Source organism: Erythrolamprus reginae, chromosome 2, assembly GCF_031021105.1.
Source record: "Erythrolamprus reginae isolate rEryReg1 chromosome 2, rEryReg1.hap1, whole genome shotgun sequence".
NCBI lineage: Eukaryota > Metazoa > Chordata > Lepidosauria > Squamata > Dipsadidae > Erythrolamprus > Erythrolamprus reginae.
In genome coordinates this window covers 73,100,451-73,121,652 of record NC_091951.1, presented here as the reverse complement: position 1 = coordinate 73,121,652, position 21,202 = coordinate 73,100,451, and the positions used below count along the sequence as shown (strand labels likewise).

The window sequence follows — 21,202 nt, the reverse complement described above, 5'->3', positions numbered from 1 at the left end:
GTGTTTCTTACGGTGCAACTCCATAGGGGGAAAGTTGATTGCTCATTGTCATCATCAATATTATTTTTAATTGCAATGCTCAGAAGGATCCATCTTTCTGTGTTCATTTGCTGCAACCAATACTACCAACATTCATTACTTTCTATCAGTGTCTTACCCTATGGAGGAACCAGCCCAGCCCATCCACATTGAGGAGGGGATAGACGTTCTGACTGGTGAGTGCAGCTAAGGTGGGGTGCTTGTGAAATGGTGGGGGAGGCATGCGGATGCAGGGAACTTGAGACCTTTTTGTGTTATGTATTTGAGAAACTTAGGAATGTTCTCCATAAACATTTTAAGAAGTTGGTGTGTTTATCCGAAATGTGCTCTATTGACAGAACCAATTCTCAGTTCTTAGAAATGTTTCACCGTGAACGATCTTCCACCATGATCACACTGATCTGTCATTACCTAACCTTGCAGGCTCTCATAATTTTACTGTCTGTATAAAGAACATGGCCATTTTTTGCTATTCAAATGTACAGAGATAGGATGCAATTGAAAGACAGCCAGGCAAATGGCTATTTCAATTTGAAATTGTTTTGAATTATTTGCTCACAACTCTTAAAAAACATATTTGCATGATAACATATTTTTCTTTTAAAAATAGATTTTTTTTTGTTTTCTTTGAAGAATTAACATTAAACCCCCCCCTATTTTAAAATACAAAAATGAAGACACAACTCTATTAACCAAAGGCAGAAATTTGGATTATCCAAGCAAGCAAATAATTCTACTGTTAGAGGTATCTAGTGTAACCAAAGAGAACAATTGGAAGATACTTTTTGCAACGTATATTAATATGCAGATAGGACCAAATCTGTGGATATCAGAACTGTTAGCACAAAGTTGGTGCAATAGATCTCTTTTCCACCCTCAGATCTTCCTAAAACTCACCAAGAGCCTACATTTCTTGCTCTAGAACAAACTCAACTCAATTGTTCCATAATTATTTAAAGATTAATCTCAATATTACCTATATTTTAATCCAGACACCTATTCAAAGTATTGCATAGGATACACTATTAATAAAGGATAAAAGTTTTTTCCTGATATCTCTCTAATTGTTTTATGCTTTGATGTTTTCTTATTTTCTGCCAAAATTAATGCTTATAAATTATTTTTAAAGTAGAGAAGTGCTCTTTTGTTTCATCTATTTTTGTGGTGGAATAATCATTGAGCACTATTCCATCTATTATCTTTAACCATGTGATAAAAATATGAATTACTAAGAAATTCATTTATATGCACTAGATTATTTTATAATTTACCTTAGGATCTGCGGCTTAGAATGTAGAACTTCGTATGAACAGACACTGTATGACACTTAATTAACTTAATAATGAAATGATAGTGTTTATCCTTTCTTCATGATAAAGCATCTTTGATATTTCTTAATTTTTTTTATATGTGAACTGTAAGAAATCTGGAAGACTTTAATTCATGATATACATAGTTACATTTTATATCTATTTCATAATTCTTGTCTATATTGTTTCAATATTACTTGTTTTAGTATTTTTCCTCCCAAACAGAAGCTAGTTTTACTGTAATTGTATAATTTTATTCAGATTCATATTAATTTTTCTTATAAAAATACAATCAAAATATCCATATTTTTCCTTTTAAATGTGAATTGAAAGTATTTTTGCTTGCTGGAAAGCAACAGGGAACTCCACAAAACTGTTTATTTCATATAACTGTCTGTCTCCTATTCCTCTACTTCTGCCTTTCTTTCAAGCTCCATATTATGTAAGAAAATTGGTTTATTTGTGTGAGCATAAAATATTAGTGTTTAAGATTTTCATTCCAGTTTTTATATAAAAATGTTGCTTGGCAAATGCAGCTCTTACTCCTACTGTATAACCAAACAGTTAAGAAACTATAAATATTTCCATTTCCTGGTAATGTACATTCTCAGGTACAATAACAGAGGGATTTTGTACAAACTGTTGCTTTGTATACTCTGGAAATTAACTGCATGCTTACTGAGTGCGAATTGCCTGTGTGCAATTAACACTAACTAAATATAAATAATGATGGCAAAATCATTATCTGAACTCAGCTGGAGCTGGAAAAAGAAAAACTGAAATAATATTAAAATGAATCTTAGTAGTGTGTCCAGCATGGTTGAAAACCAATGATAAATTGTCCTTTTGAAAACATACTTCATTATGCAGAACATAGTAAGCCGAAATAACTGTATTTTTACTTCAAGGAAACAAAACAGGGATGGGTTGCTACCGGTGCAGTAGGCGACTGGACACCGGTAGCAGCCGCCAGATTGCGCAATTTGCACACGACCGCTCCAGGGCCAGTCCTTTAGGTGTCGCCATCTTTTTTCTTTCATTTTTTGTATTTTTTGCTTCGTGCGCATGCACAGAAGCAAAATCTGGTTTTAATTAGATGTAAGGCCATGAGTAGTTGAAGAGGGAAAGAAAGATGATACAGGGACTTGAGACATCTGGGGAAAAATATCTGGAGGAGACTGAGATATTCTATTCTAAAGAAGAGAAGGCCTGGGGAGACATGAGGGCCACATTCAAGTATGCACAGGGAAGCTACAGGAAAGAAGTTCAGGAACGATTTTCCAAGCCATAAAAACAAGAGCAGATTTATATAAATTCCCCCTACCTAGATATTTATTTAACCTTGTTCGCATTTACTGTACACTTGTACTGTTTCAGGTGTAACGAAATGTAACAATCAGTGTGTAACAAAAAGAAAACAATACGCAAAAAAAAAAATCCACACTCATAGTAAGAAACCCTCAAATGAGGAAAAGTCAATTAATCACAAGTTTCAGATCAGCATAATAAATAATCTACAGGTCTCAAATTTCATTTCGGGTCATATTATCGGAACAGCAAGAACTTCTTGATGATACGATATTTATTGCAAAACTGCAATTGCAAACTTATGGCATGGGTGCCATAAGTGACTTGCAGAGTCATATTTGAGGGCCCATGAGGCACTGCCCTATGTCAGCTCCAGCTGGTTTTCGGTGGCCTTTTTCAGCATTTTTCTCTTTCTCCATGCTTCAGGAGGCTTCCCTGACCCCTTGGGACAGCAGAAACTGCCCAATCGGAAGTTCATTTCTGAACTTCAAGTTGGCCCATTTGGCCGTTTTTTGCTCTCCCCAGGGTCCAAGAGGCTTTTCTAAACCCTGAGGTGAGGGAAAAACAGCACAATGGGCCTACTGGAAGTCTGAAGGCTTCAGTGAGGCCTGTGTGCATGTGTGTGGGGACAGCATGGGGACTTGTGCACATGTGCAGGGGGGCACAGGAGTGTGTGTGTGTGTATGCAGGGAAGGGTATTGTATTAGGGATGTAGGCATGAGTAGATCATTGAAGGGACCCAGAGAAGGTCAACTCTGTGGGACCTAACCGGTCGCTGGGATTCGTGCGGCAGAAGGCAGTCCTGGAGATATTTTGGTCCGATGCCATGAAGGGCTTTATAGGTCATAACCAACACTTTGAATTGTGACTGAAAACTGATCGGCAACCAATGCAGATTGCGGAGTGTTGGTGTGACATGGGCATACCTAGAGAAGCCCATGATTGCTCTCGCAGCTGCCATCTGCACGATCTGAAGTTTCTGAACACTCTTCAAAGGTAGCCCCATGTACAGAGCATTACAGCAGTCGAACCTTAAGGTGATGAGGGCATGAGTGACTGTGAGCAGTGACTCCAGGTCCAGGTAGGGTGCACCAGGCGAACCTGGGCAAATGTCCCCCTCGCCACAGCTGAAAGATGGTTCTCTAATGTAAGCTGTGGATCAAGGAGGACGCCCAAGTTGCAGACCCTCTCTGAGGGGGTCAGTAATTCCTCCCCCACAGGGTAATGGACGGACAGATGGAATTGTCCTTGGGAGGCAAGACCCACAGCCACTCCGTCTTATCAGGGTTGAATTTGAGTCTGTTGACACCCATCCAGACCCTAAAAGCCTCCCCTGAATCCTGAGGAGAGTGAAAAGGAGGCCAACAGGCCTACTAGAAGTCTAGAGGCTTCTCTGAGGCCTGTGTGCATGCGTGGGCGGCAGGGGGGTTGTGCTCACGCATGAGGCAGGGTGTGAGCATGTGTATATATGCTATCATGCCCGCACACAACCTTTTGGCACCCAAGCCGAAAAATGTTTGCCATCATTGACATTTAGCTGACCCTCCCATTTGTATTCAGAAGAGGAAGCTTAAGTTGTTTCTCCTGTGCATTGAAGTAATGTATGAATTCTTCAAAAATTAAACTTACCCCTCTGGTTTGTAGTCTTAATTTGAATTGGTATACATTGTACTTCCTTTATTTTAAAAAAAAATCAATGGAACAAGGATAGTTTGATTGTTGGGAACTCCAGGCATTTTACAGAAGTGCAATTAATTAGCTACCTGAAATAATTTACTTAGCTAAGCTTTATCGGAACAGAGAGATAATTGGCAAGACTAGAAATAAGTCCAGGAAATACTTTCAAGCAAAACACAAAAGAAGTTGCCAGTCATTTGCAATCTTAAATACTATATTGTGAAAATATTTCATTTATTAGTATGTAAAATTTAAGATACAGATAGATACAGTATTTTAACAACATCTGAATAGAGCTATAGTGGTGAGAACATGTCTTTCCTTCCAGACATCCTCAGATAAATTTATTATAGAAATTCTTCAATGATTTCTAGAAGAGGCAGAGATAGAACATTTTATGTGTACTGTATATAGACCAGTGGTTCTCAACCCGGGGTCGGGAACTCTTTGGGGGTTGAATGACCGTTTCACAGGGGTCGCCTAAGACCCTGGGAAATGTCAAATTTCCCATGATGTTAGGAACTAAAGCTTCTATTCTGGCACGTTGGAACATATTTTTACAATCCAACCAATCAAGCGTTTACAGTGGCGGTGTCCCTCTGACCTTCCCGCCAATCAGGTAAAAACTCTGTTGGGAGAATTGGTGCTAGACTTATGGTTGGGGGTCATCACAACTTGAGGAACTGTATTAAGGGGTTGCAGTACTAGAAAGGCTGAGAACCACTGATATAGACCATATATATGTATAAAGTACAGCATAAACTATAAGGAAAAGAAGATATCAGCGAAAGTTAGTGGGAGCAGTAGCAGTAGGCATCTGTGGGAGCATGCTTACATCATGGTGCAAATAACACCACTTATTTGAGTCAAATGTTGGGATGAAGGTATGGAAGCACAGAGTTTGTGTCATGGTGTCCTCATGTCACTCTTACCATTCTGTTAAAATTCTGGTTTGCTGAGAATATCAGTGATCATAGCTATTATTCCTTTTGTCTGAAAAAGGACAAGTAGTCCTATGTCAGCTTTTGTAACAGCAGTCTTATATAATTTGTAGCATGTTCTCTGTAGAAACATTATGGTCTCTTTCATTCTATGTTCCCATCCTTCTGGTAATTTGTCTTGCTTTTTTGATATACTTTTTAAAAAGAGCAGCAGTACTTGGAAATGCCAGCTCTGTCCAGAATCTTTTCTATAGAAAGGATATGAGCTCAGTGTTAATTATATTCCCTACTGTCATTAGCAAAGTAGCAATCCTGCTTGCAGAAACTTGACCTCTAATTTATTCCCTTATTTTAATTCTTTATCATTTTAATGAATACTCAGAATAGCTAATGGTCTTTCTCCTTATTAGACTTACTGCGTGAATGTTAAAAGTGCTTTAAGTGTTTTTCTTTCTTTATCCATCTATGCGATACAAATTATATTTTATTTCTAGATAATTGAAGAGAGAACATTAGATTCGGAATTGGCCTGGACACAATAGAAAAGTTGGGAAGTTGTGCTTATTCCTATCTCTCTTTTCATAGGCATCGGACAGTGATGGCAAATCTATGGCACATGTGCCACAGGTGGTATATGGAGCCATATTTGAGGGCACGCAAGGCCTTTCGCTATGTCAGCTCCAGCATGCATGCAGGTGCTGGCCAGCTGATTTTCAGCCTTCTTTTCAGCCTTTTTCACTGTCCCCAGAGTTCAGGAAAGCCTCCTGTTTTGGAACTTCCATTTGGCCCATTTGGCCATTTTTCGCCATCCCCAGGCTTCAGGAGGCTTTCCTGAATCCTGGGGATGGCAAAAAACAGCCCAATGGCCTACTGGACGTCCAGAAGCTTCAGTGACGCCTGTGCATATGTGCAGGGTGTGTATGTGGACAGCACAAGGGGTTGTGTGCATGCATTGGGGGACATTACATTATCGGTTACCAAAATTTTTACTACCACACTGTGGGTGTGGCTTATGCAGGATGCCCTGCATTTTATTTCATCTTTCAGTGCAAAGCCCGACATGGCATCGGACCAGAATACCTACGAGACCGCCTTCTGCCGCACGAATCCCAGACGCCGATTAGGTCCCACAGAGTTGGCCTTCTCCGGGTCCCGTTGACTAAACAATGTCAGTTGGCGGGACCCAGGGGAAGAGCCTTCTCTGTGTCTGCCACAGCCCTCTGGAATCAACTCCCCCTGGAGATTCGAACAGCCCCCACCCCCCTCGCCTTCCGTAAAATGTTGAAGATTCACCTCTGTCGCCAGGCGTGGGGGTGATTAAGGCCCCCCCTTTTTTTTTCTGACCCCTGTATTACGATTAATTGGGTTGAGTGTGTATGATTGCGTAGTTGATGATTTTACAATACTGATTATGTTATATATATATAGCCATCCCCAGGGTTCAGGAAAACGTTTGTGTGTGTGTGTGTGTCAAACTTAATATTTGTAGAAAGGATAATTTGAGAGTTTGTTTGTAGATTGCTGTGTGGGAATTTGTGCTGCAGCATAGAATTAACCACCATTTTGTATAAGGAATAATGATGTAATATAAACGTAGTGGGTAAGTGTGAATAATTGTCAGTCATTAAGTTTTTAGTAAGCTTACTCTAGGGATTGCTAATTGAAGACTGAAGACAGTTTGTGGTCATTTAAGAACTGACTGTTGTATTTAACAGAGTCATCATTCTTATAGTAATTCTTGTAGATTTAACAGTGGCTATATACATACAGCTTCACCTGTGGAAAGCTGTTTTAGGAGATATGCTGATCAGTACTGATGATGTTACTTAGCATGGTAACGAAATGTACATGAAAACTATGAAAGCATCCAAGGCTCTACACTTCATCCCTGAGCTACATATATTATCTTTTATTAGAATGTACTGGTTCTTTTCAGACAATCATATGTGAAGTTATAGTTTAAAATAACCACCCTTTATGGTATCCATGGCATCTAATAACTGTATTAGAAGTAAAAAAAATCATTCTCGTTATGATCATGTCAGAAGATAAAAGGGCAGGATAAGATAGAGACAAGTATACAGGAATCTCTTCCTGTATTGTTAAACTATTATATTTTCTTCTTAGCGTTACCCATCTTAGTGTTGCCCATCTACTCCCTCTTATGACTGCATAACTGTAACTTGTTGTTTGTATCCTTATGATTTATATTGATTGCTTCTCAGTATTATTTGATTGCTTATTTGTACCCTATGACTATCATTAAGTGTTGTCCCTATGACTATCATTAAGTGTTGTCCCTTGATGAATGTATCTTTCCTTTTATGTGCACTGAGATGCTCAAAAGACAATTTCCTTGTGTTTCTAAAGAATCTTATTCCCGCACTATGGCAGAGTCCGCTTTCTGCACTTTAATATCTAAAGTGCTTATATGTCTCTTCAGTAAAGCACCAATAACATTGAAAATGCCAAAGTGTAGCCTTCTAAGTTGAAGTCTGAATTATGTGGCTTGATTGTGATCCCTCACCAGCTTTTAGTTAATTCTCATTAACAATACTATTTCCAATGTTTTGAAAATAGAAGCAAACTACAGTAATTCAAATATATAGTAGTATTTCTTATACAATTGCAAAATATTCATTAAACTGAGATTATTTGGAAGGAATTTGAAATAATTATATAAAGAGGAGGATATAGATTTTCTACAAATGGATTCTAGCATTTTGTAAACCATTTAGAAAAAGGTGGTTTGGGGCATTTTTGCTGTTCAGAATATGAAGTTACCATGTTCTTTAGATGTTTATTTTGCAAACTCCCATGTTAGATACAGAGAACAGTTTAGTTAGGATTGTTGCCAAAGAAAAGCCAGTCTCCTGGACTAGTCACACAGTCTTATTGACATCTTTTAATTTAGTGAAAATAGCTCGGAACCAGTTGAGGTAATATCGGAAAAATAAAATTGAGCAGAACTCCTTGTGCACATCATAATTGATAGTTTATTGGAGGATACTTAAGTAATGGTTTATAAATATAAATGGTGACCTATTACAAAAAATGTTTGCCAATAAAGACAACGCCTTATTAATGAATTTGTGTCTGAGAAGCCAATAGTAAAATATAATAGTTTCATCAATGTAATATAATTGAACAACTTGGTTAATGGTTATGAATTTGATGGAACTGATTTGGATCATCATCAATAGATAGCATTCATGTATGGCCTATTCCTAGAAATTTTTTTAAAAATTGGAAGGAACTTTCCTTTGGCTGCATTCATATTGTTTCTTGCTATAAATAGTAGCTTTGGCTCATTGTTCAACTATCTTAAATATTTGAGCCAAGCTCTTGTTTTTTGAACGGAAAGCAGACATATGTCTCCTAGAAATTGGCATGTTTCTCAGAAGTGGAACTATTCAATTATTTTATTATTCAAGAATTTGAGTTCCTCCTTACTAACTGATAAAATAGCTGTAGTTCATATTTGCCAAATGCCTTCCAACTCTACATTTGATTGTTGATTCTTATCTATAAAAAGTTATTATAGCTTTAATAAAATTGCAGGAAATCAAATGCAAATCATATGAATGCTCAGAACAATGCCCTTTTTAATTTGTTTTATTTATTATTATGTTTTAGGGTGGAGTGTATAATTTTGTCTGTATTATTTGTACTGATTTTATGCTGTAAGCCACCCTGAATATATATAAAAGAATATATATTCTTTTCAACCTTGTATCCTCCTTGGCATGTCTGGCTCATACAATAAAATTTTAAATATAAGTGCAATATCTGTGCATAAGTGCATAAATATTTAATAGGCCAATATGAAATTATAATAATATTATAAACCATTTAGGGATTATCAAAATCCTGAACTAGAAAATCAATATGCAGTGATACCTCGTCTTACGAACCCCTCGTCATACAAACTTTTCGAGATACGAACCCAGGTTTTAAGATTTTTTTTGCCTCTTCTTCCAAACTATTTTCACTTTACGAACCTGCCACCGCCACTGGGATGCCCCACCTGTGGACTTCCGTTGCCAGATGAAGGCTCCCCTCATTGGGAAATCCCATCTCCGGACCTTCCGTTGCCAGCGAAGCGCCCATTTTTGCGCTGCTGGGATTACCCTGAGGTTTTCCTCCATGGGAAACCCCACCTCTGGACTTCCGTGTTTTTGTGATGCTGCAGGGGAATCCCAGCATCTCAAAAACGGGCACTTCGCTCGCAACGGAAGTCCGGAGGTGGGGTTTCCCAGCAAGGGGAGCCTCAGCGAAATACCAGCATCACAAAAACGCTGAAGTTCGGAGGTGAGGTTTCGAGGACTTTTGCAATGCGATTTTGCTGAGGCTCCCCTCACTGGGAAACCCCACCTCCGGACCTCCGTTGCGAGCGAAGCGCCCATTTTTGCGATGCTGGGATTCCCATGCTGGGATTCCCCTGCAGCATCGCAAAAACACGGATGTCCGGGGGTGGGGTTTCCCATAGAGAGGAGCCTAAGGGGAATCCCACCAGCGCAAAAACGGTTGCTTCAGCTGGCAAAAGGGGTGAATTTTGGGTTTGCATGCATTAATCGCTTTTCTATTGATTCCTATGGGAAACATTGTTTCGTTTTACGAACTTTTCACCTTACGAATCTTGTCCCGGAACCAATTAAGTTCGTAAGACAAGATATCACTGTATTTAAAAAAAACCCTAAGCATTTAAAAATTGGGAGTCTCTTAAAATTCAAATCGCTTTAGTTAAATGAAGAAATCACATAATTACCTCAAATTAACTGTTCAGTTTTTAAGCAGTACCTCCACTTCATGATATCTGAAATAATATAACTCACTCAGCCAGGGATCATTCTACCATCCGGATTCCCAGTGGCTCAAACTGATCGCTTGGCACTTGAGCAAATCACGCTGAGAAGGGATGGAATGCCAGAAAGTATCATTGTGACCATGCAGTCCTCCCATTGGCCATCTACAACTAGGATCTACAATGTTACCTGGATTGTGTTTCGCAAGTGCTGTAACAATTTAAACTTGTTACCATCTGAGTCGATGGAGACTGAGGTACTGATCTTTCTTCAGAATTGTCCAGACAAGGGACTCAGTCGAAATGCGCTACACCAGCAGGTAGCGGTTTTGGCAACCATCCTTTCATGGGGGCAGTATGGTTCCTTGTCACAGCACCCTCACATCAAGCAATTCCTGCGGGCAGCGACCTTGCTTTCTCCACTGGTCATCCACAAATATCCAACCTGAAATCTACTGAAAGTCCTGCGGTCTTTGATGGATTCTCCATATGAACCACTCCGTGAGTCCTCATTGTCTCATCTTACATGCAAGGTAGCGTTTTTGGTCACAATCACATCGGCCAGATGAGCATCTGAACTGGCAGCCTTACTGGTGCAGGAGGATTTGTGCATCCTTCATGCAGATAAGGTAGCATTGCGTTTAGATCCTACCTTCCTTCCTAAGGTCAACACGACCTTCCATAGATCTCAAGACATAATTCTACTGACCTTTTGCACCCATCCGGTTCATCCTAAAGAGAAACATTGGCACATACTGGACGTTCGACAGGTGTTGCACATCTATATCAAGCGCACAATCCTAATGGAGATTGGAAACCTTGTTTGTCTCCTTTCAGCCAGCATTAAAGGGTCGCAAGGTATCTTCCACTGTAGGCAGGTGCATTCAGTCTACCATCGCCAGGGCCTATGAGTCGCAAGCTAGAAGGGCACCTTCCAGGATTACCGCACATTCGACCAGGAGAGCGGCTACTACAGCAGCATGGGCTACCCAAGCATCCCTGGAGGAGGTTTGCTGAGTAACGACCTGGGCTTCACTGTTTCCTTTTGTTAGGCACTCTAAAATCTACTCTTATGCATCCTTCGGCTGGAGGGTTTTACATCCGGTCATCAGAGATTGAGACCGCTTCCGTCCCTCCTGTTTTCTGGGTTTTTTTGTTTGGTTTGGGCATATTCCATACATGATTGCTATATCCACCATGAGGGAGGAGAGGCATTGGTCCTACCTGATACGTCTATTTTACAATGGTGGATATAGCAGTCAGACCCACACACACCGGGTTTGGTGTTTCCTTCGGTTGGCCTTGGCTGTTCTTTGGTTGACGGTTTCAGTTTGGCTGTAGCACTATAGAGTCTGTCCCAAGCTGCTTCATCTGAAACTGGGGAAGGAATAGCAACAATGACATCACTAGAAGCTTTGGCAGGCCCAATCCAATCAACGAGCAGAGATGATTAACCCATACATGACTGCTATATCCACCACCATAAAAGAGGTGTATCTGGTAGGACCAACATCCTGTCCTTTGTAAAAGAAGCTATTAACGTTGGGTTAACTGTTCTATATTATTGAAGAATCAGAAAGGATTCAGACAATCTCAATTCTACTTAATCTAACCTGGTTAATTTACAATAGCTATATTGTTTTGTGTTTATTAATCACAAATCTCCTCTTTCTTCCAGCTTGCTCTCATTCCCAAGAAGTAGACAGGCAAAATTTTGGCATGGCTCACTAACAAGCTTTTACACATGATTCCTATTAAAAGTTCATTTCAGAGTCCATTTATGCAGAAAAGAGTCTGTATAAATACTGGGCTGTGCAATAGGCAGAGGAAGGATTAATTCAACGCCAGTTAGCGGCCAAGAAAAATGTAACTGCACGTTAGTATACATCCTGATTCTGCCTCCCTCCCCACCCCCAGTAAGATAAAATTTCCAGTCCCTTTCTTTGCATGCATAATGGAACTGAAGTGTAAAAAAAAAATTCACAAGTTCCTGTCAATCAGGGTGTCAAATTGGTGGCCCATGGGCCAGATGTGTCATGCACGAGCCATGCTCACCCCAACTCCGCAAATGGAAAAACACCTTGTAATGTCAACATGATGGCGCCATTATACCTGTGCTGTAAATAAATGAAAACCCATGGCTGGTAAAAGCACTTACTGGGTGATTTGCATCACAGTTGGTTCTGGTGTGGAGATAATAGCCAAGAATGGAAAATAAATGGTGGGATTTATAAAAAGAGGTTTGCTAATAATTTCTCCAAGAATTTATACCAAATATCCCCTATTTGTTTTGGTTTTTTCAAATTTCCTCTCTTTCCTGATCAGAAACTTTAGCTTTCCATATTTATGGTGGTTAAATAGAGATGGAGATTTGATCTGGTGATCCCTCTCAATGTTAACAAAGAAAATAAATAATAATTATTCTTCACCTCCACTGCTGCTCCTGTAATGAATATTACCTTTTGACTCTCTTAATCCAACATATTTCGTGAATTACTCATTCTGAGGATTATGCAATATGTTGAATTCTAAGCTAATTAAATAGGAATTTGTGCAACGCACTAAGCCACCAAAAATAAAAGAAGAAAACCAAAAGAAATTTAAAATTAGTCAAGCTCGACATGTGAAGCAAATGCACCCCCTAGGATTTTGATAGAACTTGTTAAGTACATTGTATGAACACAATTACAATGTTCGTTAGTATACCTGCTTAGCATTCTCTTTTACACCATCATAATGACTGTATCGAATTAAATATTTGAGACAAATTGACTGTTACCGGTATTTATTTTACTGTTACATTTTCCATTCTTTTATTATATATTTTCTATCCAGATATACTCAGAAAAAACTAAATATTATTTAGATAATTTTATCATGAAAGACATTTTGAGTTAAAGAAATTTCAAGTTGGTTATTAACAATATTTTAAAAATATCAGTTAAACATTCAGAGATACATTTAACAGAATTGTTTACTTACCAACTTAACCTGGTTGATTTGTAGTTCATGGAAAAGTTTTCATTTATACTGTACATTGATATCAGAGATGTGTTCCTACTAGCTCTAACTGGTTCTTTAGAACTGTTAGTAAATTGGTAATGACGTCACAGAGCTGGTTTTATTGGTGCTGGTCTATGGGCGTCGCTCTCTTTGATTCTCTATTTTTTGATTGCTGCAAGGGAGCACACTCCAGGCGCGACTCTGAGCAAACCCGGCAGCAAACATCCATAACCCACTCCTGTGATACATATCAGGCAATTTAGTAATCTTCCTAGTTTCCATAAGTCAGATAAAAATGAAAGGTATTTTTACTAATGAATACTATGGAAAGATAAAAAAGGCTTAAAGTATTATTACTTTAAGCACTGGCTTTGAGCAAGGCAATTTTTATTATTAGAATTAGGTTTAAACGTTCTATTTTAATGGTTTTATTTTTTATAATAATGGATTATTTTATTAAATTATATTACTTAATTAAAATAAAATGTTCTGTTTTAAACAGGTTTTAAGCCCTTTCTCCTTCCAACTTTCTATCGTGTATCATTTCAATCCCAATTGTGATTGTGAATCAAAGACTATTTCTATATATATTTGCAGAAAATTTTTGTGCTAAAAGAAAACCAATTTCACACAAATGGTGAGAGTGGACTCTTGTGCCTTCAGATTTGCAAAAGTATATCTATAGAAAGGAGCTAATTTTATGCTGTCAAAAATATTTTTGCATCTTCTGCAGTTCAAAGCAAATAGCATACATCTCACAGATAATATTTCATATGTGGTTAATTAGTACAGGAAGACTTATCTTGATTAAATCTTTTTTAAAATCAATACTATTATTGTCAATTATAAATATATTAAATTGAAAGCAGTGTTTATAAATTCTGAAAGGTCAGTATAATTTAGATTTGGCATCAAACAAGTCTTCCCACTGAAGTGTCATTAATTAATGACTATTGCTATAAGAGTGAATGCAGTTTTATTGTGCATCAGAGGAACTCCAATTTTTTTAAAACAATTCAGATGAAATGCTAAAGGAATAATAGAATGAGGTAGCTCTGTAATTCAGAATTCAGACTAGATAAACAGGAAAGGTAGGGGTATTGCTATTTTATATTTATATTACTAGGATTAACGATTGTATTTGAGAACTATTTATGAAAAGCCATTCTGTCGGATAAAGTATGGGTTTGGGTTTGGGATTTTTTTTGGGGGGGGGAATATAATTCCAGGCAAGGAACAACTACTGAAACAGTGGGAAAAAAAGAAATGATGTAATTGTGGGGGAGTTTTTCACAATGACCAACTTTACCTGATGAATTAAACTAAAATACTAATATTACCATAAAACTGCTTCAAGGATTTATTGGATGTTGAAAGAGTAACTTCTAGCAGTACTGCTTACTTTTACAAGTAGCTTCCATGTTCCTTCCACACAAAAAGAAAGATGAGGCTTACTACTCATTTCAGTCTGTGCAAATAAAGTGCCATTATAATAGTTAACACTTCTTTTAGCACTGTGAATATAGAATGTAATGATTGTCTAGCCAGAATGTTCAGGAACCTGGCATGCTAATCTCATATTATGAAAAGTTTCCTTGTACCTGTTAAAGGAAGGAGACATTCTTGTTTCATGCTTCCAAGTTTGCAGATTCATGTATTACTAATCATTTAATTGCATCTTTCTTGCGCATGTATTGATTTTATGGGAACCTTGGCTTAGTTACTGACTTTGCGTAGGTGCTTGCCAACATGTTGCATAGGCAGATGGACCTGTTGAGCAAGGTCTGTTAAGTAAATCAGTTTATGTACTTATACTGTAATTTTGATCTTTCTAGAAAACAAAACCATGGCAACCAAGGAGAAGCTGCAGTGTTTGAAAGATTTTCACAAGGATATCCTCAAACCTTCCCCTGGCAAGAGCCCTGGGACACGGCCTGAGGATGAGGCGGAAGGAAAACCTCCCCAGCGGGAAAAATGGGCCAGCAAGATTGATTTTCTGTTGTCCGTAGCTGGAGGGTTTATTGGATTGGGCAACGTATGGCGATTTCCGTATCTCTGCTATAAAAATGGCGGAGGTGAGTATCCTTATTGTTCTCCTCACAATTACTTACTGGTCTGAACGGTTATTTCACCAACTCATAGAACTGCCCTAATCATCCTTCTTTTCCCCCCCTCTACAGGTGCATTTCTCATACCTTATTTCATTTTTCTGTTTGGGGGAGGTCTTCCTGTATTCTTCCTGGAAGTGGCCATAGGACAATATACCTCTGAAGGAGGAATTACATGCTGGGAAAAGATCTGCCCTATTTTTGCTGGTTAGTTGGTTATTTATCTACTTCTTCCTTAATTCGTAGTAGGCTAGGAGGTTCTGTTAGAGAGGTTGGTTAACACAGAAAGGAAGTGTGGGTGGGTGGATGGGGTGCTATGCAAAACAGAGAAGCCTTGGTTTTTAATAGCAGAGAAGGGGATTTATCTGAAACTCTTCACCCATTCATTCATTTCCATCCATATGAAAGGCTGTCTCAAGCATTTCAGTATGAAATAGAGTAGGGGCGACGAGGGGGGGGGGGGCGAACAATTATCCCAAGGTTAAAGCCTGCTTGACAATTTACATAAAAATCAAACACTTTAAATAAAAATCTAAAGTCAATAATGTGAAATGAAATGAAATCTTCTCAAAAGCCGGTAATAATGCAATGTAACAGATAAGGGTCCCCCCCAATAAAACTTTGCCCTATATTGTATGACCTTTCTGCATATTTAAGTATTTTCATTAACATCACTACAACAGTATTAACATTTAATTTGTATTCTGTTTTTTCCTGTTTAATTGACAACCAAACAGCCTTAAATAGAAATCTAAAACATTGCCTTTTAATTCTGTCCTTCCTTCCTCTTTCTTTCTTTTTCTTTCTTTCTTTCTTTCTTTCTTTTTCTTTCGTTCTCTCTCTCTCTCCTTCCTTTCTTCCTTCCTTCTTTTCTCTCCTCCCTCCCTCCCTCTCCTCAGATGTCTACATTTAGGCATTTGTCCTAGAAGATAAAGAATTTGAACAGTTACCATGGCAGATGACATCATAAATTATTGCTGAGCTCATGTACTTACAGATCATTAAATTGTTCCAGGGCATTTTGATATTTTGTAAAGGGATTGTAGCTTAGACCAAATCACACACCCCTTTTGATCTCCCACAGTGCTTATTTGAATCAAAATTATTCATTAAATGAATAAAGCAAATTGCTAGGACATTATGTCAAGTACGTGAGGTTAATATCGGGAAGGTTTATTCCTGGTGGTACCTCATTAGCTTCTTGTATGTCATTTTGAGTAACAGATCACATGACCTTATCTACCAATGAACCTGTGTTTGAAAAACAAACAGAGTGGTTGTCAGACACTGATAACAAGAGTTAAAAACGTTATCTCTTAGCAGCCATGAGAATTTTGAAAGACTATTCAAGAAAGGAATAGAAATATAAATTGCAGCATTCTGCTTGGAATTATCTTCAGGTCTTTTTATATCTGACAGAATGTGTAGCTTTTGCTCAAGAATATTGCTGTTAGTGCTGCTGGCAATGGGGCTTCTCATATTAACTTCATGAAGGAGTTATATAGTTACAAGAGTACTAACCTATTCAATGTTTAAGAATGCCGTTTCTTTTAGAAACTGCTCATCTTAAGATAGACTCTATTCCACTTTCTTAAACAAAGTAAAAATTGAAGACAATTGCCTTAACTGTTCAGATGCGTGATAGAAGCTTCTAAACTAGCAAGGGAAAATGTTTCTTTGGTGATATGAATTGTCTCATACATTTTGTTTCTTTTTCTTTTAAAAAAAACAGGAATAGGTTATGCTTCCATAGTGATTGTGTCACTTTTGAATGTATACTACATCGTCATCCTGGCTTGGGGAATGTACTATCTATTCCAGTCATTTTCGCACACCCTGCCGTGGGCTCATTGTCAGCAAGAATGGAATACAGAAAACTGTGTGGAAGACACCCTCAGGAAGAACAAAACATTGTGGCTGTCACTCAATTCCACTAACTTCACATCTCCTGTCATTGAATTTTGGGAGTAAGCAGGTTTCCTTGTTACTGTGTACAGTGAGGTTTATGAGGGATTATAAATTGCGAGAGACACAAATGCATTAGGAAGCAAGCGGTGTTCCCTAATCTTGTACGGGCTCACAAGGTATAACTATCTAGACTAGTGATGGTGAACCTATGGCACGGGTGCTGCAGGTGGCACACAGCCATATTTGTTGGCACACAAGCCATTGCCCTAGCTCAGCTCCAACAGGCATGTGCATGCTGGCCAATTGATTTTCAGCTCACAGGGAGGCTATGGAAATGAGTTTTTGGCTTACAGAGGGCCTCTGGGTGAATGGGGAAGGGCATTTTGCCCTCTTCAGGCTCTAGGGAAGCCTCTAGAGCAGTGTTTCCTAACCTTGGCAACTTGAAGAGATCTGGAATTCTGGGAGTTGAAGTCCAGATCTCTTCAAGTTGTCAAGGTTGGGAAACACTGATCTAGAGCCTGGGTAGGGTGAAAAAAGGGCCTACCAGGCTCACTGGAAGTTGGAAAAAGGCTATTTCTGGCCTCCAGAGGGCCTCCAAGTGGAGGGCGAGGCCGTTTTCACCCTCCCCAGGCATTGACTTATGGGTGTGGGCACTCACACACGTTCAATAGCATGCGCATGCACATTTTTGGCACCCATGGGAAAAAAGGTTCACCATCACTGATCTAGACATTGCTTAAATCATAGGTGAAGCAGTGGTGGGTAGCATCAGTAGTAAGGCAGATTGGAAAAGGTCATTCAATAACATTTGGAGGCTAATAGATTTAGCATCCAGGGGAGTGTCCCCATCTCCCAGAAGCCTGTTAGAATCTAAAACAACTCCATTTCTTTTTGGATGCCCATACATGCACATAATATTGAAAAAAGCCTAAAGATTAATATTTTTTCCATTTTCTGTATCACACATGAATGTGTTAACAAGTTCAGTAAAATAAAGGTGAAGCCTGCATAGTTAGGGTTCCTTTCTAATCCTCCTGTATTAGAATAGAACAGAACGAGAAATAGAACAGCCTAGACTTTATGGCAGTCATAAACCAACAAAGAAAAAAAGTATCATAATAATCTATTTGATCAGTGACGGCTAACCTTTTCCGGACTCTAGTGCCCAAAGAGTGAGCGTGCCCAAACCCCTAAAATGCAATGTGCGCCCATCCCTGCTCATGTGTGCACAGCACACATGCATGCTGCACACCCCGATGCATATGCACATGGGCCCCTGCATGGGCCCCAGTCTTATGCATGCACATGCAGCCCCCCCGCCCCCCCCCCCAGCACATGGGCCACTTCCCATGCATACATAGCAGAGACCTGATGACCAGCTGGCACAGAGCTTTGTGATGGAAGCCCCATGTTTTATCCAGAATTATTTAATTGTTGAGAAGGGTACCATATAAATTTAATAAATAACATGTATATGTGTTGATCCAATACAAGAGTGGGACTTGCATTGCAAAATTCCATCCATTAACTTCCCTTTTTGTTAGTTCATTCCTCCCATGGACACTGTGATTGTTTAGCGTTTAAGGCATCAGGCTAGAAATCAGGAGACTGGGAGTTCTAGTCCCACCCATGGGTGAATTGGTCCCGGTTCGCTCGTGCCTGTTGGTCGTCAGAGAGCCAGTCACGAAGTCAGCGCAAGGCTCCGCCTACCCACCTGGAGGCCTCCATTTGGGTTCATTTAGATTAGATTAGATTAGATTTATTGGATTTATATGCCGCCCCTCTCCGCAAACTCGGGGCGGCATATAAATTTACCCTCTGTGCATGCACGGAATGCTCTGCGCATGCACAGAGGGTTAAAGAACCCAAATGGAGGTGGATGGGCAGAGCATCGCACTGCCTTCACGGCAGGCTCGAGCGAACCGGGAGCATTTCAGTCCTGGTCCCATCTTAGACATTAAAGTTGGCTGCGGTGACTTTTGGCCACTGGCCCTCTTTCAGCACAACCCATCTCAGAGAACTGTTGTGGGGGAAATAGGAGGAAGAAGGAAGAAAAAGACAGACAGACAGACAGCTAGACATAGATATAGACATAGCTATAATCACAAAAACAACTCTACCTTTTCACTGCCATCTAATGGTCTTCTAAATGAAATACCATCCATGGGCTCAAATTGAGTATATTATCAATTATACCCACATTTTTTTATACCAGGGGCTGGTTTAGAGAAAAAACATTTTTTACATGGACTGGTAGTGGCGGGGGAAAGATGCTTTTGCAATACCATTTATATCCTATGCATGTGCAGATGAAGCAACTCTCACTTGCATGACTAGTCCATGGAGCAGGGGTTGTGGACCCCTGAATTACACTATTGAAGGATAATTGATGTGCCCTTGCAGCTGTGTAAAGCCTTCTATTATTTGTTATTAACTCACTTTAAGTTTTTACATTCAGGAGACAACCCTTCCATTTTATTAATATTGGATGTTTAAATGTTTGCGTAGTCGATTTTAAGTGGGTTAGATTTATTGAAAGACTCACCTTCTTCACATGCTAAGTGATGTAAATCATCATAAAGCCATTGATTATGCATCAGAGGCATAATAATTATACTTTAGTACAACTAATGGCATTTGCAAATTTCATGCTTGTTTGAGCATAAGTCATATGGGATAAGCAAATGGGGCTTCATTTGTATCGAGTCCTCTTGGGATTATGCCACACAATTATGTGCTTCATTTTGTTAATTGTTCATTCCACCATTTCTGGTTGTAAGCGTGGTATTGAAAAAGTAAAGAGTGACGGGAATATCAGTAAACAAAAGTTTGCACCATTCACATAATCAATCCAAGTTTCATAATTAAAATGTCTGGATTATTAAATAATGTGAGTTTGTCACAGGCTTCAGAAATCCATCTAAGCAAACCTTAAGAAAAATCTGATCTTGAAAGCAGCTGTAATTTTTTTAAAAAATGCCTTTGTATTTTTCTTCTCTTCAGTGAAATTTTTGCATAAAACCCAGTTTAAGATAATTACTTCAGGCTTAATTATAGTCGGAACTTGAGGACTACCTGTATATAAAGCAGTGATGGTGAACCTTTTTTTCCTTGGGTGCCGAAAGAGCATGCATGTTCGCTATCATAGCATGCGCGAGTGCCCACACCAATAATTCAATTCCTGGGGAGGGCGGAAACAGCTTCCCCCGCCCTCCTGGAGGCCAGAAACGGCCTGTTTCCCAACTTCTGGTGGTGCCGGTAGTGTTTTGCCCTTCCCAGGCTCCAAATGCTTCCCTGGAGCTGGGGGAGAGTAAAACATCCTCCCCCATCCTCCCAGAGCTCTCTGGAAGCCAAAAACATCCCCCCAGAGCCTCTTTGTGAGCCAAAAGTCAGTTGGCCAGCACGGAGCTGAGCTAGGGCAACGGCCCGTGTGCCAGCAGATATGGCCCTGCATGCCACCTGTGGCATCCCTGCCATGGGTTCACCATCATTGATATAAAGTTCATATTTCCTAGAGAAGAGTGACATTTAAAAAGTATACATGTATATTAATAAGCAGTTGAGTGAATATACCACTTATAGCAAGAACAGAAGAGTTTAATGCCCACATCATACTATATTTGCTCATCAAAGCCCAGTTTTGAGCAAAGCCAATGACATTTCTTGGTGATATATCTGTTGTCTTCTCTTCCTTTTTATTCTCAGGCGGAATGTTCTGAAGTTGAGTTCAGGCATTGATGAACCTGGTGTTCTCAAATGGGACCTGGCACTTTGTCTTTTACTTGTCTGGGTGATTTGTTTCTTTTGCATTTGGAAAGGTGTGAAGTCAACCGGGAAAGTAAGTTTCTGCTACATTTCTGTCAGGCAATAATGATTTCTTTCGCCCCCTAAAGATTAGCTTTGCTTAATTAACATCTTGACATGTTTTTTTAAAAAAAAACAAGTTTCTCCAAACCTTGAGAAAATTATAATATAGCATTAAGGAGTATATTTTGAGCCAAACTCTTAGCTGCCAAGCAGGATAGAATATTCAGAAACCAATTTTAAACCTGAAGCAAATTTGGGACCTAAAATTCCCAACTTGTTGCCTTAGCAAGGGCCATG

The 21,202-nt window shown here is 39.2% G+C and overlaps 1 protein-coding gene across 10 annotated transcripts in view; it reads left to right on the top strand.

Annotated features, from left to right (window-relative positions):
• The window catches only part of SLC6A6 (solute carrier family 6 member 6), a 337,516-nt gene that overhangs the window by 291,480 nt on the left and 24,834 nt on the right, over nt 1-21,202 (top strand). For 5 of the 10 annotated variants that reach the window (XM_070738334.1, XM_070738332.1, XM_070738331.1 and 2 more), the window contains 5 exons: nt 150-215; nt 14,918-15,157; nt 15,263-15,397; nt 16,923-17,157; nt 20,804-20,936. In XM_070738334.1, the coding sequence (XP_070594435.1) occupies nt 161-215; nt 14,918-15,157; nt 15,263-15,397; nt 16,923-17,157; nt 20,804-20,936 (798 nt within the window). In that variant the 5' untranslated portion in view covers nt 150-160. The remainder of the gene's footprint in view (nt 1-149; nt 216-14,917; nt 15,158-15,262; nt 15,398-16,922; nt 17,158-20,803; nt 20,937-21,202) is intronic. The other 5 variants (XM_070738336.1, XM_070738338.1, XM_070738335.1 and 2 more) reach the window with 1 other exon arrangement.